At 42.4% G+C, this 15,469-nt stretch overlaps 1 protein-coding gene across 21 annotated transcripts in view; it reads right to left on the bottom strand.

The window, feature by feature from the left end:
- foxp1b (forkhead box P1b) overlaps positions 1 to 15,469 on the bottom strand; it is a 158,335-nt gene that overhangs the window by 29,054 nt on the left and 113,812 nt on the right. For 18 of the 21 annotated variants that reach the window (XM_082532091.1, XM_082532093.1, XM_082532090.1 and 15 more), the window contains 3 exons: positions 5,205 to 5,342; positions 4,833 to 4,937; positions 1,258 to 1,408 (listed from right to left, as the gene is read on the bottom strand). In XM_082532091.1, coding sequence (XP_082388217.1) covers positions 1,258 to 1,408; positions 4,833 to 4,937; positions 5,205 to 5,342 — 394 coding nt within the window. Of the gene's footprint in view, positions 1 to 1,257; positions 1,409 to 4,832; positions 4,938 to 5,204; positions 5,343 to 12,628; positions 12,729 to 15,469 lie in introns of those variants that run through there. The other 3 variants (XM_082532092.1, XM_082532089.1, XM_082532088.1) reach the window with 3 other exon arrangements.

Here is a 15,469-nt window from a genome sequence, read left to right on the forward strand (position 1 = left end):
GCGATCGTCTATGAGCGGATGAGTTATTCCATACCCAGTCCAAACAATAACAGCACTGTACAAACCATGTTTGTGTTTGCCTATTACCTAAGCACTCTCCCATCCCCTCCCATTTTTATCTTATTATTTCAAAACTGTTTGTCTTAGCTGTGAATGAATAGTCAATGTCATGTTCTAAAACCCTTATGATGGCGTCTTTGTCACAGGGGGACCGCTCCTTAACATAACATTAAGGAATAAATGAAGAAATAAACTTCCTGGCCAAACAGCAAGTATTGACTTCCTATCAGGTTACAGGCGCTTTTACAGTGACAAGTTTACTGGCGGTTTCTGAACAATAGATCCAGTCTTCCTCCAGGCTAAAGGAGACTGACACCAGAATGCCAATCACAGGAACAGGACAATGAGCTGAAGGACAAAGTGTGGATCTCTGCTTCTGAGCAGTGGGATGTGTTACTTGAGTTAGTTCAGTGTTCCAAACTGAAATCGTGCAGCAAACATGTTTTGGCGTAAAGGAGTTAGATCCCATTTAGTAAAGGGGAGAAGCGATCGCTGAAGATATAAAGCGGACGTCGAGTCAGTATGTGGTTAGATACTTCTAGTGTTACATTCTTGGTCGAGCTCTACGACTATTCGGTGTGTTTGTGTTCAGCTGGTGTTGTTAAGTGTTTTTTAAAGAGTTTATTTGTGTAATTTTTCAAGTACAACACATAACTAAGCAGCTCAGGCATGACAAGACCAAGCAAGTAGGTAAGAATATCAAATACAAAATAATAGGCATCGGTTTCATTCCCAACTCTCACTATCTAAGACAATAGAACGCTTCCTGTAACAATAACATAAACAAGGTTATAGTGAAACTGGTTGAGCAATACAAAAGGTGCAGAGACAGGATAGTCCTGTTTAGAGACCCTGAAGAAAGACGTGCAAGATCAAACTTAAACTCCAGACATATATCTTTGTTGTTGGAGTGACATAGCTGATCCACAGGAAGAAAATATCTATTTTTACAGTGAAGCATTTATATTAATAGGACTATTTCAGTATGGAAAAATCAACATTTTATTCCACCTAAACCTAGCCCCCAAATTAAAGGCTCTTAAAATATGTGTTTTTATAGTGATTCGAGTGTTCTTCAGTTGCTGTGCTTTACATACAGCCACATGATAGGTCATCATAACTGCTTCATTGTGGATGAAATGTTAAAGCTGGTGGACAGGAAGATTGCTGTGCTGCAGTCACATATGAGGTACTAACCCTGAGTGAGGGAGTGCAGTGGCAGGCCAGTCTGTCCAGGCTGGATGCTGAGCAGTCCTTGCCTCTGAAGGTTGAGCAGGTGCTGCTGCTGGACCTGCTGGACCTGCAGGAGCTGCTGCTGGAAAGCCAACTGCTGTGCTGACACCTGCTGCTGGAGGCACACAGAGACACAAAGAGGCACACCATCAGCAAACACATACAAACCGTATGTAAAAGCACAACAGCCAGTGCAAACACGTACATTTGAATTTCAGGTTCCTTTGCATACACCATTTAAAAAACCCGTTTTAACATCAAGGTGACAGAGTTCACAGTTAGGGTTGTAAAATGAAGCACTTTAGAACAACATGTTCATTCATAAAAAACAAGGTTAATGGATTTAACGCGTGCTACCACGAAGCCTAATTTTCCTTTTTTTATTTTTTGCCTTTAGTTTGGTTTTGTCAGAGCCCACTTAAGACAGGTACGCTATACATCTCTCTCTCTCTTAATTAACGAGGAGTCGCAAGGCAAATGACAAACAATGAAACAACATAGTTAATCATTCATAATAAGAGCCACAGGAATTTAATTACAGCCATTCATAATTCAGCAAACAACGTGTGACTAAATCAAAGTGCTTAATAACCACCCTAGCAACTCTCACAACTCTCCCAGGCATGGCGCTGAGCTCAGGGATTCAGTCTTCCCCCAACCAGCGTGGCAAGCTGCGTTCAATCGCATGCTGTGGACGGTCTATGTGATAGCTGTTTTGTTCGTCTTACTGTGTTAAGACCGCTTCGTGAAGAAACAGTTAATGAAACAGTCGCGCATCTTCACTTGATTTTAAAGTCAGGGAGATGAAAAAAAAATCTGGCTCTGAAAAGTGAAACGTGAACTTTGATGGGATGAAAAAGTGAAATAAGGGCACAGAAGAAAATGGAAAGGAAAAAGACAAAGTCAGAATAATAAATAGAAGGAAATTTGCTAATATCCCCAATCCGCCATGAGTCAAAACAAATGAGAGATGGAATTTAGATAACAGGGACACAGAGGAGAGAGATGACTTTTAACCCGTTCATCAACCGACGTTCTTAATAATCCACAGTCAGCTCAACAAAGTGTTGTTGCTGATTAAACAGGACCTAGCTGTACACCTTCTGTATTTTCTAACAGTTAAGGACATAACAAACACGTCTGAGACCCAACAGGACACTAGGTCTGTTTATGAGTATACAAGACCAGTTTGTCAAGCGGGTGGAAGGAGAGGTGGGGGCACTAAAAGCAGCGCCGTGCACCGCACCCTTTTACCAAACACAGGATACACCACTTTGTTTACTTCTCACAATTGAGTGCATACAAAAAAGGTCTCTGTGCAATGCGGCAGTCAGGTCACTGGCTGGCGGCTCTGAAACCACTGAAACAGCCAGATAAAACGGGTCCCCTCCGCCCACCCCTGCCGGGCTTGTCAAAAGGGTCGAGCGGCCTTCCTTTCTCTTCCTCTACCTCCCTCCTGCCCTGCACCCAGCCTGCTGCTTCTGCACTGGCTGACTAAAAATAACGCTCTGGGCAGCGCTGGCCCATTACAACGAGCGGTGTCGTCTCATTGGATCAATCAGAGGAAGAAGGCACTTTGTCAGTGGTAACGGAGGGTCATAATTGAAGAGTAACTACATTCAGTCTCAGGCTCATGTGTGATCTAACCCAAAATGTGAGGGAAGAAAGTGAGACAGAGAAAAAAAGAGCGACTCGATAAAGATCACATTCAGGATGCAGGTGGCCTGTGATCCTCTCTGATGTGTTCTGTTTATGAACGATGGTTGGCTCTTTTTCTCCTTTCATCAGTGTGAGAGAAGTTTCTCTTGTCTTGAGTTTTTCTCTGTTCAGCAGCTCCTCCCTGACAGATAAAGATAATAGTGCTATGGGAGGGGGAGGGGGGCTTAGAAGGAACAATGTCTTTCATCAAAACGCTAAGTAAATAGGCTAAATAAATAGAGGGGTGGCTTTTGAGGGAAAAAAAAGGAAGAAAGAAAATGGAGTGCTGCAAATGAATTTAACTCTCTCCCCTTCATATTTTTCCTCTAGTCCCGTCAGCTGACAGCGGCTCCTGTGCACTCTCAGCATGCAGACACATTAAAAACCCCCAGACCCAATAGACCAAATAAGAGGTTAACAAGAAGTGGCACGAGGGAGAGAAAAATACAGTCCCTGACAAATGATAAAGAGTGGCACTGGCAGCCCTTTATTGTCAAGCTTCAAATATAAAGTTAAAGATCTTTGAAAAACTAAATTTTGATGTCTTTAAAATAAAAGAGGCACAAAGCAACAACAGGGGGTTATTGTCTGGCAGCCACAGGGGATTCACTGCATAATTCTTATTCTGTCTTTTGATGGCTGCTAGAAATGCGACTGAAAGAGAGAGAGAGAGCGAGCGCGATGGGGAAGAGAAAGAAAACATCGGCAGAAGGGGAGAGCCTCTCGAGGCTGCATCCATTTCCTGTGATCATACATAATATGCTTCAAAAGTAGTTTTTTCTTTTATTCTCATGCTCCATTCAACTGATCAATTGCACCTCCTTGTCTGCCCCCCTCGCCTCCCCCTCTTTTTCTCCCTTGCTCCTCTAGTGTTTACATCAGATGCGACTTGGTGACAGGCCCTATCTGAGGCCGAGGAGCTCTGCTGTCATGTTGATTTATGGGAGCATCACGCCACAACTTGTCCAAACTGAAGCCCGCAGTTCATTAATTAGGGAGCTACGACTTTGAAGTTGGGTGCTTCGACAGCACGCGGACGTGTGCGGGAGTGAGCATGCGTGGATGAGCGTGGGTCCGCTTTTAACGCCGGGCTTAATTTTCTGTGTTTCCTTTACTCTCCAAACATTGGAACTCAACGGGGACAAGAGTGAAAATTCCCAGATCGTCTTTGAACTTCTTCTGACCGCACAATAATAATTTGCTTCGTCCACAGTGATGCCTGTATCCGCCTGTCATTAACACGCATTAAGCCGCTGCCTATGAGCAAGCCTCGCTGCACTACGGGGAGCGAAGGAGGGAAAGCAAGAAAGAAAAATGGTGAAAAAAAACTCAACATGGGCAACAAAGCTGGAAGCGCTCTCTGCACTGATATCTCACAATTACATGCCTTCTTTTCCTCTGCCATTTCCATGTTAATTACCGAGAAAAGCCTCTCAGATTTATATGCTCCGTGTTTCTGCCTTTCTCCCTTCTGCCTTTCATTATGTCCTACACAAGGCTCAGAGGAACGGTCATCTCTTTGTTGCTTAGGACACTTGTTTACTAGAAAAAAAACTACAACAATGGCCTGAGTCTTTTCTGTAACATATTATACATTTAATGTGGAGACAGGTCCAAAAAAGAGACACTGGATTCTTAGCACAGTATAAGTCAGTTGTTACCATTTATCCAGCCAGTCTGACATGCTAATCAGAAGCATGAGTGCACTTGATTCTCCCCCCGTCTCTGCTTTAACCACAGGCTGAAAGCAGATGGAGTTGAGGGAGGGAGCACGCATGCCTTCCGTACTCTGTCTGGCCAATGTTTGGTAATGGCAGGCGGCTGGAGTGATGTCAGCTTACCTCTTTACTCTGCTTGCTGCCTGCATGTTGCTGCTGTTGCTGCTGCTGGAGGAGCTGGAGGTGGAGTTGTTCCTGCTGCTTCTTGTAGAATTCTTGGAGTTGCTGCTGCAGAAGAGACGGGAGGGTGACATGTGAAGCAAAGTCTATCAGTCATGCAAACCTGGCAGTGGATTTTGTGAGAATTTTCAACACTTTGAGGGATGCTGTCTTTGAGGCTTAGAAAAGAAAGGAGAATAGCAGTTCAAAGTGAATTTATCTTTGTGAAACATGGTCTATACATAAGAAGATTTTCATTTCAAGCTGAGACATTCACCATCTGAAACTTGATGGCCCCGTCTGAAGAAGATTACTGGTAGCATGAATGTACGTTACCTGTTGTAACATGAGGGCCTGTTGCTGCTGGAGAAGAACCTGGAGCTGCTGAGGGCTCAGGACTTGTTGCTGAAGAATCTGCTGCATTTGCTGTGGAGTTATCACTTGAGGTGTCATCATAGCCACTGACACTGGAACCTGCACACACAACAAGCAGATAGCTGTTAATTAGTGCAGGAAGCAAAAAGCAATCCATCCTCAACACTGGCTCCTTCTTGTTTACTGTCACATGTGTGCTACAGCCTACAAGCAAGGTAGGGTAAAAAAATGTAGCTCAACAAAAAACAAAGACACACATTAGACAAACATAATAGACTATAAGAGGCTTTGATGCATTCTAGGAATTCATCTCAAGTGTCATCTTGAAGTGTTGCAATCTGCACATGACCTCCAGCAAACATCTAACACACACATTTCGCCCCTCTAACCATTATGACACCACACCAGACTGAGACAGGCTAAAGGACACAAGAGAGCCAGGCGTGGGTCAACACGTCCACCCCGACTTCCATCCTTCCACCTTCCCCTCTCTCGCACATACCCCCTCCACAAAACCCGATATGATCTGCATTTACAAACGGCGAAGCTCCAATAAGCATCGCCGTTTGCACGACGCGGCAAATGTGTCATACCTGAAGACGTGAAAGATTGCCTCCAAAAATGCTGTGGTTCGCTTGTCGCGCATGCACGACATGTCATGTGAGAACATTTCATTAGAGATGCTGTCAACAGCGATCTATTATTGTGAAGATATAGAGCGCCTGGAGGAGGAGCCATGGTGAAGAACACACGGGCCCCTAACTAACTCCCTGCAGAAAGGTGTGAGTGCATGACTCCTCAAAACAAGTGATTTGTTGTGACACCGAAAGAGCCCCCACAGTTGTCAGGGTGCCTTAATTGCTCCAGCGACATAGGGGACTTGGAGTGTGTCTGGATGCTGCCACTCACTGCTATGATGTGCAATACCATTAAAAGCTCCTTTCCCTGACATTTGGATGACAAACAGCGATGGAGATATGCTTGTATACTGCGGCGTCTTTGCAGTTGTTAACATGTTGCGGCTGTGGTTCTTTTTGTGCACGAATACATTAGTATCTGTGTGTGCATAAGCGAGTATTAAAATGTACTCTTTCAGGCTGATGTCAGCAGCCGATAGAGCAGACATAACCGGTGACAGACTGTCTTCACCAAGGTTACCCAAATTGTGTGGTCACCTTAAAGCTAATGACACCCCTCTGAATTTTTCATGCTTTTCTGAATGCAATTTAGCTGTTTAAAATCTCGTCCGGTAACGAAGGGGCTTTTCTTGACACATGCCCTGCATCCATATCACCTTATTCACTCTCCCCATTGTAGCATAAAACAAAAACAAAGCACTGCCATAATGAACAGCTTGTAGTGAAAATGCAGAGGAAAGGGCAGTGATGTCAAACAGAACGGAGCAGCTTTGATGCTCTCTGTTAACTTTATTGAGCCGTGCCAGACTACACTGGGATATGTTCTTCCAAACCCAAGAGAATGAAGGAGGGTCAGCCCCACCCAGGACCAACACACACTTCACATTTCTTATTTTCAGCAGGAGGCGCAAGGGGTGCGAGGAGGAAAATGCAATATTAATTCCCCCCTGTATTATGTCTTAATATGCAGTTCATCTTGACTTTTGCACATGACTTGTCCTGTCATTTGCATAGCCTCGGCCTCCCATTTCCTAATTTCACAGTCATTATCCAGCGAAGTCCTTTTTTCTGGGCATCACTAATTTTGATGAACTATTCTGAAGGTCAACCAAGCAGCCTGGTCTTGCTGACATGCAAACCCGTACATGATGTGATATGCAGTGCACGTCGAAATGTGGCATTTACCCCCTCCAAAAGAGGATAAATAAAAATGCCCCCCCCCCCCCCCTTTTTTCTCCACAAACTTCACTTTTACTACATGCGTAAAAAATCTACTCCATATTAGTCACGCTCTATTTTTTACCAGCGTGTAAAGGCTGCAAATTTTGTCTTCGTTTCAAATGTATAATCATTTTGTCATGCCATATTACACAGTGTGATGTGGAAAAGGGGAGAGCAAACTTCGAGTTAACACAGAGGTTTTATACACTTAACCAGATCTCAATAACTGTCGATTTCATTACAAATTACACAGAGATTTCCTTCAGTGTAACTGTCTTAATTCTTTACACCTGAGGTGTGTATCTCATCACGGTTTCACACTTCGCCTTGTCAAGAGCATCTGGCTCTCAGTAACTACAGTTAGAGCAGCCTCCTCCGTGAACAGCCCCAGCAAGAGGCTATTACAGACCCCCATTTTATTACCCATTACTACTGAGGTCATTAGCAGCAAGAGGGATTGTATGCTTCTTAACCTATTGATCAATGTAACTACTACCATTTAATCCTGTGCTGAAGGAGTGAAAATCTGCCTAAGACTGGGTCCTATTGAGTGGAAGGGCGGGAGGAGCACTTTAACTGAAAAATATTGCCTTGGCCGCTGTATCGTGCCCATTTAACGCAAACACAGGACGCCAGTCGCCATTTAGAGCACTCCCATATGGTGCACTCCCTTATCTCTTGGATAACATCATGACTCCAAATGATCCACAAAAATATATCACCATCTAAAGATAGTCTAAAAGGAGACCCGTACTGGGCTAATAACTGGAGGGATCCACTGAGCCCAGCTCTAATCTACTCCACCAATATGAGAGTGTGAAAAAGAGGACATTCTGAGGATGCCAGAAATAGCTGACGTTTATGAATTTCATGAAGGTGTGGTGCTCTCCAGGTGCCTCCCATACATAAACATTCAAACCTGGAACATTCTCACACAGCTGCACAGTGACTGGAGGCAATATACTGTACCAGCACAGGCCTGCTGGCCAAACACACAGACGCAGACTAACACACCCATGCACAGAACTGTGGCATGTTAACTGCCACAAGTACATACAGGCACACGTGCAGCCCATAATACATTGTATATAAAGAGCAAAACCACATTTTTCACATGCACAAAAAGAAACATGCACGGCACATTGAGTATAAAAATGTCATACTATAAAAAAAACATTTAAAAAGGAATTTAAATGTTAATACTTAACATGATAAAATTATTTTTTTTTAAAAGTGTTTTCCTCAATTTGAAAAAACTAAAAAATTATTAAAATATTCCTCTTGTTTACTGCTCCACTTCTGAAAAAGCGCCAGCACACAGTACAGGAAACATTTGTCATAAAGGGACACCTACGGTGGGACAACGTCTGTCTGTGAGAAACTAACAAGAGAAGAGTGCAAAATGCGATAATCTAATGAGGGAACACACCCCAGATCTGAAAACATTTTAGAGTCACTGATTCAGAGTTAATGAAGATCCCCCTCCTATCACAAGTCAGAGGTCAAAGCACGGCGAAGAGGAGTAAGGTGAATGAGGCTGCACGATAGCGCCTTTTTTCACACTAAGGCAATTAAGAGGAGCAGCAATGAGGGACGAGGAGGTGAATGTCAGTGAGCCCGACAAAGACGTTTCACTGAAAGATACGAAGACGCAGAAAAAAAAGGGGGAGAAAGAAAGAAAAGCAGAGAGAATTATCAAATTTTCATTTGTATTCCCTGGGGTCGTGTTGTTTTGTGGGGGCATCAAATGGAATGGAGAAGTAAAGAAGAAATACCAGCCCCAGTCCGTTTGATGCTGTTGTTTTACCTTGGCCTGCTGTGGCGCAAGGAAACGACTTCCCATCCCGACTATGATCTCCTGCATGAAAATGTCGCCGAAATGAGGATTTCACGGGAGCTATTGTACTTAAGTGATGTCTGAACATAATTAGTCGTCGACAAGACTGGAAAGACTAATTCCACATTAGCCATTCAGGTTGATTGAAATCTTTGGAGTGGAGAGAATTTCCCCTAAAAAATAGATTCACACCAATAACCTTTCCCCCTAATAATAATTGTAACAACAACAATAATAATAATGATTATTGTAATAATAATAATAATAATAATAGTAATAATCAGAATATCTTGATTTATATTTTGTTTGTGGTTGTCATTATTGGGAAAACAACACAATGTGAATTATGCAGCAGAATTTAAATGTAAAAAGTAGGACACAAGTACTAAATAATCCCAACATATGTTAGACCACCATAATTCCTTTCTTGTCATCCACAATCAAGCTGTTTTAAAAATATTTACAGCTCAGATAAACAGGATAATCACAGCCACATTTACCATGCACCATATCTTCTGAGGTCGGGGCGGAGATGTGTGAGGGGGAGCGAGACTCAAATTATTTGCAACAACTGTAAAAACAAAAGTTAAGATTGCGTTTTAATTAACTCGACGACTACAAACAAACAGGTTTTCGCCGGAGCTCGACCCAGCATCGGGTTTAAACAAACAAACTGCACGGCAACGTGAGCAAGCTCTCGCCCCAGCAATAACAGCCGAGCTGCGACCTGGACGCCGTTTCCCACACTGGAGGGAGCCGCCACTGCAGGTGACCACCGCTGAGGGAGCGCACATAGGTCGCCCTCCCTCTTCCCCCTCAAACGCACACACTTGTGCCGCATCACGATCACACTTTGGTATTTAAAATGTTCACTTTTGTATTAAAAAAAAAGAAAAGAAGATTTGACTTGGATTTTATAAAAAAAATGAAAATTGTGTTAAAATATTATATTATTATAGGTGGTTCAAATACTTCTGATACAATTCTTTGTTTCTTTTGCTTACAAAAAAATTAAAAGAAAGGAGTGTATCATACATTTTGGTGTGTGACTCACTGTCCTGTCATTCTTTCTGACCTTTTCAAGCCACACCTCCAAGTATGTATTTTACAAGGTATTTTGAGTTCTGAAACCAAGCAAACCAAATTCTCGGTGAGTGATGTCCTACACACAACTGTTCGATGTTTGCACCTTTCCCGGAAACATCTTACGACCGCTGTTCATATAAACTGTGCGCCCGTGATCTTTAGTTCACCAGCTTTACACGGTTACGCAACGCTGCGTGTTTTCAGATGCATTATTCGAGTCAGTTGAGATTTAATTAAGATCACAGCCTCTGAAATCCCTTTCAAATGAAAGTGTAGTCAAAAGACAATGGCTGACACATCCTCGTACAGATTGTTTCTATTCTCTGCACACCAGCAAGGCAAAGCTAATCCTTGTTTCCATGACGGCAGACAAGAGGGACACAAATTATGTTGCTTCTTGACACTCTTAATGCTGTTTTTAAGTGAACAGCCAAATAATTAAATTATATAAATTATATTGAAATAAATTCACACTGACAGCAGCATGTTTTTGGAATTAAGTAAAAACCAGTATATGGAGAAAAAAAGAAGAAGAAGTGTTTCAGTCCCAATAATCCACCCTTATTTTCTAGATGCAACATGACAATAGGCTCCCTTTAATACTTTAGAAATATATAGGCTGGGACTTAGATGAATGGTTAAAAAGACCTTCTGCCATAAAACACTCTACACCATGTAATCTCATCATTATCCTACCATCTCAACCTTTTGAAACACATGGCATCTCAAGTGTAATGTTAATCTTCCCCGTTTGAAACAGAGATGCACATTCTCCAAATAGCAACGGGCAAAAAAAAGAAAAAAAAAAAAGGAAAAACGATTGCAAGCCTTTTTCAAGTAAAAACATGTTTTAGTCGGGAAAGCCAGAGAATAACAGCAGAGAGCAGCTGGTGGCTCACTATATCACTGCTAAACTATTCCCCCGTCTCTCCTCTCTGTCTTGCCTGCCTGCTCCAGTACAAAGCAAAGACCGTCCCTGTAAAGGATATCCCAGTGAGCCGTGGGGCTCTGCAGGCTACCCCCGTGTGCCCCCCTCTCCGGGTACACAGCTAATATCTGGTTGCCTATGTCATGGTTTAGAAATGACAGGTGCTGGCAGCCCCTCGCCTTGACAGGCCACTGCACAAATAACGCCCCAGCCTGAAAGGGCTAATGCACTACTAATGAACAATAAATCAACTTTGATTACAAACTGTCAACCCAATCAGCTCGCACTCCAGCTCTCCCAAACTGCGAGTCTCGGCTGCACAGCTGCACAACATTACGGCGAACACTGCCCTGTTTAGGCTTCGCTGTCCTGCTTCTCAACTATCTGATAATCTGCTCCATCTCTCCTCCTGTCCACTTTCTTAGCTGTGAGAGTTGAAAGACCGTACCAAAGGGGAAAAAAAGTTTCAGAAATGCTGAGAAATACAACAAAAACACTTCAAAAAAGGGAAAAAAAACACAAGTTCTTCTGTTGCTATATGAGCGTATTACTTAAATGACTGCAGTAAAAATACTTGAGGTCATTAAACAACAGAAAGTCAATAACTGTCTTCTGTGTAAAACCTCAAAACTGCCAAGGAGGACTCAAACTTGACAGTAGAAAAATGGAGCAAATTGACCACAACTTTCCCCCTTAAATGTATTTTGCAATCCTTTTATTGCAAGTGCCGACACACACGCATAGGCCCGCACCAACATTCGCACACTAACTTTTCAGAAAGACATGAGCGATGACATTTAGAGTGACAGCGTGTCTCCAACGTGGTTTGTGGTGACGGTGTCAAATATAGAGCTGTGCCAGCCACTGTCTTAATTCACTGTGACACCATGAGGAGACTGAGGATTAGTCCAGGCCATTAGAGCAAGCAAAGTCTGACCAGCACTCATTAACTCTGGGGAACAAGTCACAAAATACACAACTAGCAAAACATAATTTGGAGAAAACAAGTACTCGCACACCCTTAATTCAAGGATGTAAACAATGAAGCTTAACAAGTATTTTCTAAAAAAAAAAAAAAAAAAAAGAGCAAAATACAAAAACACACACAAATGAAAGTAAAAGAGCTGGCAAACCTGTCTCCTGTTTTTCCTAGAACTTTCCATAATTTGAACGTGTACAGTATTAGATCCTGCTTAACTGGTTAGCTCACTATCAGCAAAGTCAACAAAACTAAACAAACACTGTAAAGTGTCAGTGAGAAACTTCATGTATGTGGTTAGGCAAGGCAGAGGAAACTGTTGCACAAGCTTACAGTAAAAAGCCAAATTCCTGAAAACAACTAACAGCACAGACAAACAGAGACATCATCTCCATACAGTCTTGCTCTGAAAGGCAACACATTTAGAGACAATAAATCTAACATACATTACTTTATATATTTCTCTTAACACAGCAAGCATGCAAACTGACAGCATCTTAACAACAAAGTAAACCCTGGATAACTACTCTTCCCATAGGAAGAAGCATGACAAAATTAACCAGCTACAATGACAGAACGTCAACAATGGACAGACAATAAAACTCCTTTTCTCCTTTTCCCTCTTCAAATTAAATTGTCAAGTTTTTTCATACAAGAAAGCTGGCAAAATCACAGAAATCAATCATATTGACAAACCTGACAAACTCCATTTAGCTGGCAGGGTAAACAGAGTGCCGGGCCACGCGGTGTGGAGTGAAGCAGAGCGGAGAGTCGAGCAGCGAGGGGAAGAGAGAGAGGGAGGGAGAGAGAGAGCGAGTGTGAGTAAGTAAGAGAGAGAGAGAGAGAGGTAGGGGCGCGCAGGCTGGCAGGCAGAGAGGCTGAGAACAAGCGCTGCTGTGCTGTGGAGTCTCCAACCTTCCTCAGGATACAGACAGATTGCACGCACAAGGTTGCTCCCTGGCTGACAAGATACAAAACTATCCAATCAACCACGCCCTTCTCCACCAATCACAACCAGCCTTCTAAACATAATCAATTCAAATGGGGCCACACAATAGGAAGCCGCGGGCTGGGCTGCAGGTGAAACTGTGCCTTTGTGTGGGGGCCCCTTTAAAAAAAAAGGAGAAAGAGAAAGAGAGAGAGAGAGGGAGAGGCAGAGAAAAAAAGGCACAGTTGACGGCTGTTAACCCTTTGACCCCTGCCGGGACTCGGGCCGTGCTATTGAAACAATGGGAACTTAAAGAAAAGAGGCCCTTTAATTAAACAACAGATAAGTAAACACAGCTATCTAGCGGAAAGAAAGAAAACTGGCCTTGCTATCAGCCTCTTTATTGTTCTGCTAAATGGAATTGTTTACAGTGCTGGAACAAAGGCACAACTCATTTTACATGCTGAAAACACTAAATGCACACAAACAATTCACAAGGCTTTGTAGCTATTTTCTTCCTTTAAAATTTCCCAAGAAAAACAAATTCTATTTTAGCCTAAAATAATATAATTATGAGATTAGGGTAGCTTTGTATTTTCTGTACTAATGCCAATCTTTTTATAGTTTGTACTTACAGAGTTTACTATAGGAATCAACCAGTAATAATATGCAAAACCAAGTTTGCGAGTATTCAGCCATAAAATCAACCACAGCAGCATAAAAAAAATTTCAAACCAGTTTTTAAACACTTATCCCTCAATTTGGCCTCAGACAAGCTAAAACCACTTACATTAACAGCTAACATTACACCAGCTACCAGGCAATCCATCCAACTCCATCCCAATGAGAGCAATTAGCTGTCATGATATCATCACACTCTTTAACACCCGTGTGCACTCAGCAAGTGGAAAAGACAGAAGAAGAAAACAGGACCCTGCCACCTACTGGAGATCTTACTGAACTCCCAGGGAGAGACAGTAGGGCGAAAGCCCTGACTGCTGACAACCTATATGTCTTATCTTTCAATTGAGCTACCTACTCCTGAACAATATTTATAAACATTTAATTACATTCCACTCTGTAGCACATCTAAACATGAGAAAATGGAATGAGTTCTTAATCAGTCCCACTTCTGTAACAACATTAAAATCAGGGTTACTAAGTTGTGCAACCCACTTAAAAGAATTAGACAAAAGCACGAGGAAAGATTAACACCTCACTTTGTTAATTATCATGACAATAAACACAGAGCTGAATAACAGAGCTCTAAAACACAGCTCATATCAACAGCTATAAACCCTTGGCCAAGGATGAAGGAATGTTCATGGGATACATTCCAGTCCGCAAACACACTGGTAAAATAAACAGAGCGCCTGCATAACAAGCCACTGCTCTCATCTGCTAATAACTAACAATGAGCTCTGCTAAGCTGGCCTGACCTATATAAATTATTGACTGGGACACCTCAAGTGTCAAAAGTGACAATTCCAATACGTATCATAGTGAATAATTAAGTGGAAGAAAAGGGGCTTTTATTTTCTATCTGACACCCTCAAGACGCCTCACATAAAAAGAGAGTGACACGCAGCCATGTGCTTGCAACTACACGCATGCACACGCAAACACGCACAAAGTGGTTTAGGCTACGGCCACGCTATTCTCCCCCGGCACTCTCCCTGGGGTGGCATGTCGGCGTATTCTCAATAAAACACCTTCTTAGCAGTAATAGGCCACTGTTCTCATTTCAACGCTCCCAAAGGCCTCATGATAAATTTAGCAGACACACAGTTCAAGCTTCTCCTCTCACATACTGTCTTTCTAATCCATTGCCTCTGTGCCTGCGCCATGTAAAATAATTACACATATGTGTCGATGTGATACACACCCTATGTGGATTTTTTTTTGTTCCTGTGCACACAGAAACATCAATATTCTTGAGCCTTGAACCCGTCCCTTGTGATAGTTTACCGAGAGTACTGAGCGATTGTGTTCATGACAGAGTGGATGACATTATAAAATACTCCCATTTCCTGCTCGAGTTAGAGTGAAAGTATGAGTTAATGTCTGGCCTGAGCTATGGCTGAAGATAACGACTCGGCTCCAATTACAAAGCCTTCCCAAAACACTAACGCAGCCAGTGAATAAGCTGCACCGGCATGCCAACCAGTGTCTTACTGCTACTACATTAAGACAAGTAGGGAAATGGAGTGGAAGCGGAGAACAAATTCATTCTCATTGCTTTTCTTGAAAAGCGCTGGTGACCTGGACCATTGTCATGAGAAAACAAACACACCCTTTTTTCCTCTCCTCTTGTGTGTTTGGAGTATTTTATTGTTTACTGGCAGAGACTCAGCAGGGCAGGTGTGGGACCTATATAAATAACAGCTGCTCTATTTAATATAACCTACATAACATATTTTTTCCCTGTTATTTCCATTTCAAATGTTATTTCAAAAGTACAAAGCTTTTAAGAAACAATTGTAAATCGAACAAAGTGTGTTTTCCGAGCTACAGCAAAACTTCACACTTTGCAAAGTTCAGAAAGAAGTGACTTTTGATTTAAGGGGAAAAAAACTGTTATTTGGTGACCCACTCACTTGCACTGACGC

This window comes from Aulonocara stuartgranti (assembly GCF_965226115.1).
Source record: "Aulonocara stuartgranti genome assembly, chromosome: 5".
NCBI classification, from domain to species: domain Eukaryota; kingdom Metazoa; phylum Chordata; class Actinopteri; order Cichliformes; family Cichlidae; genus Aulonocara; species Aulonocara stuartgranti.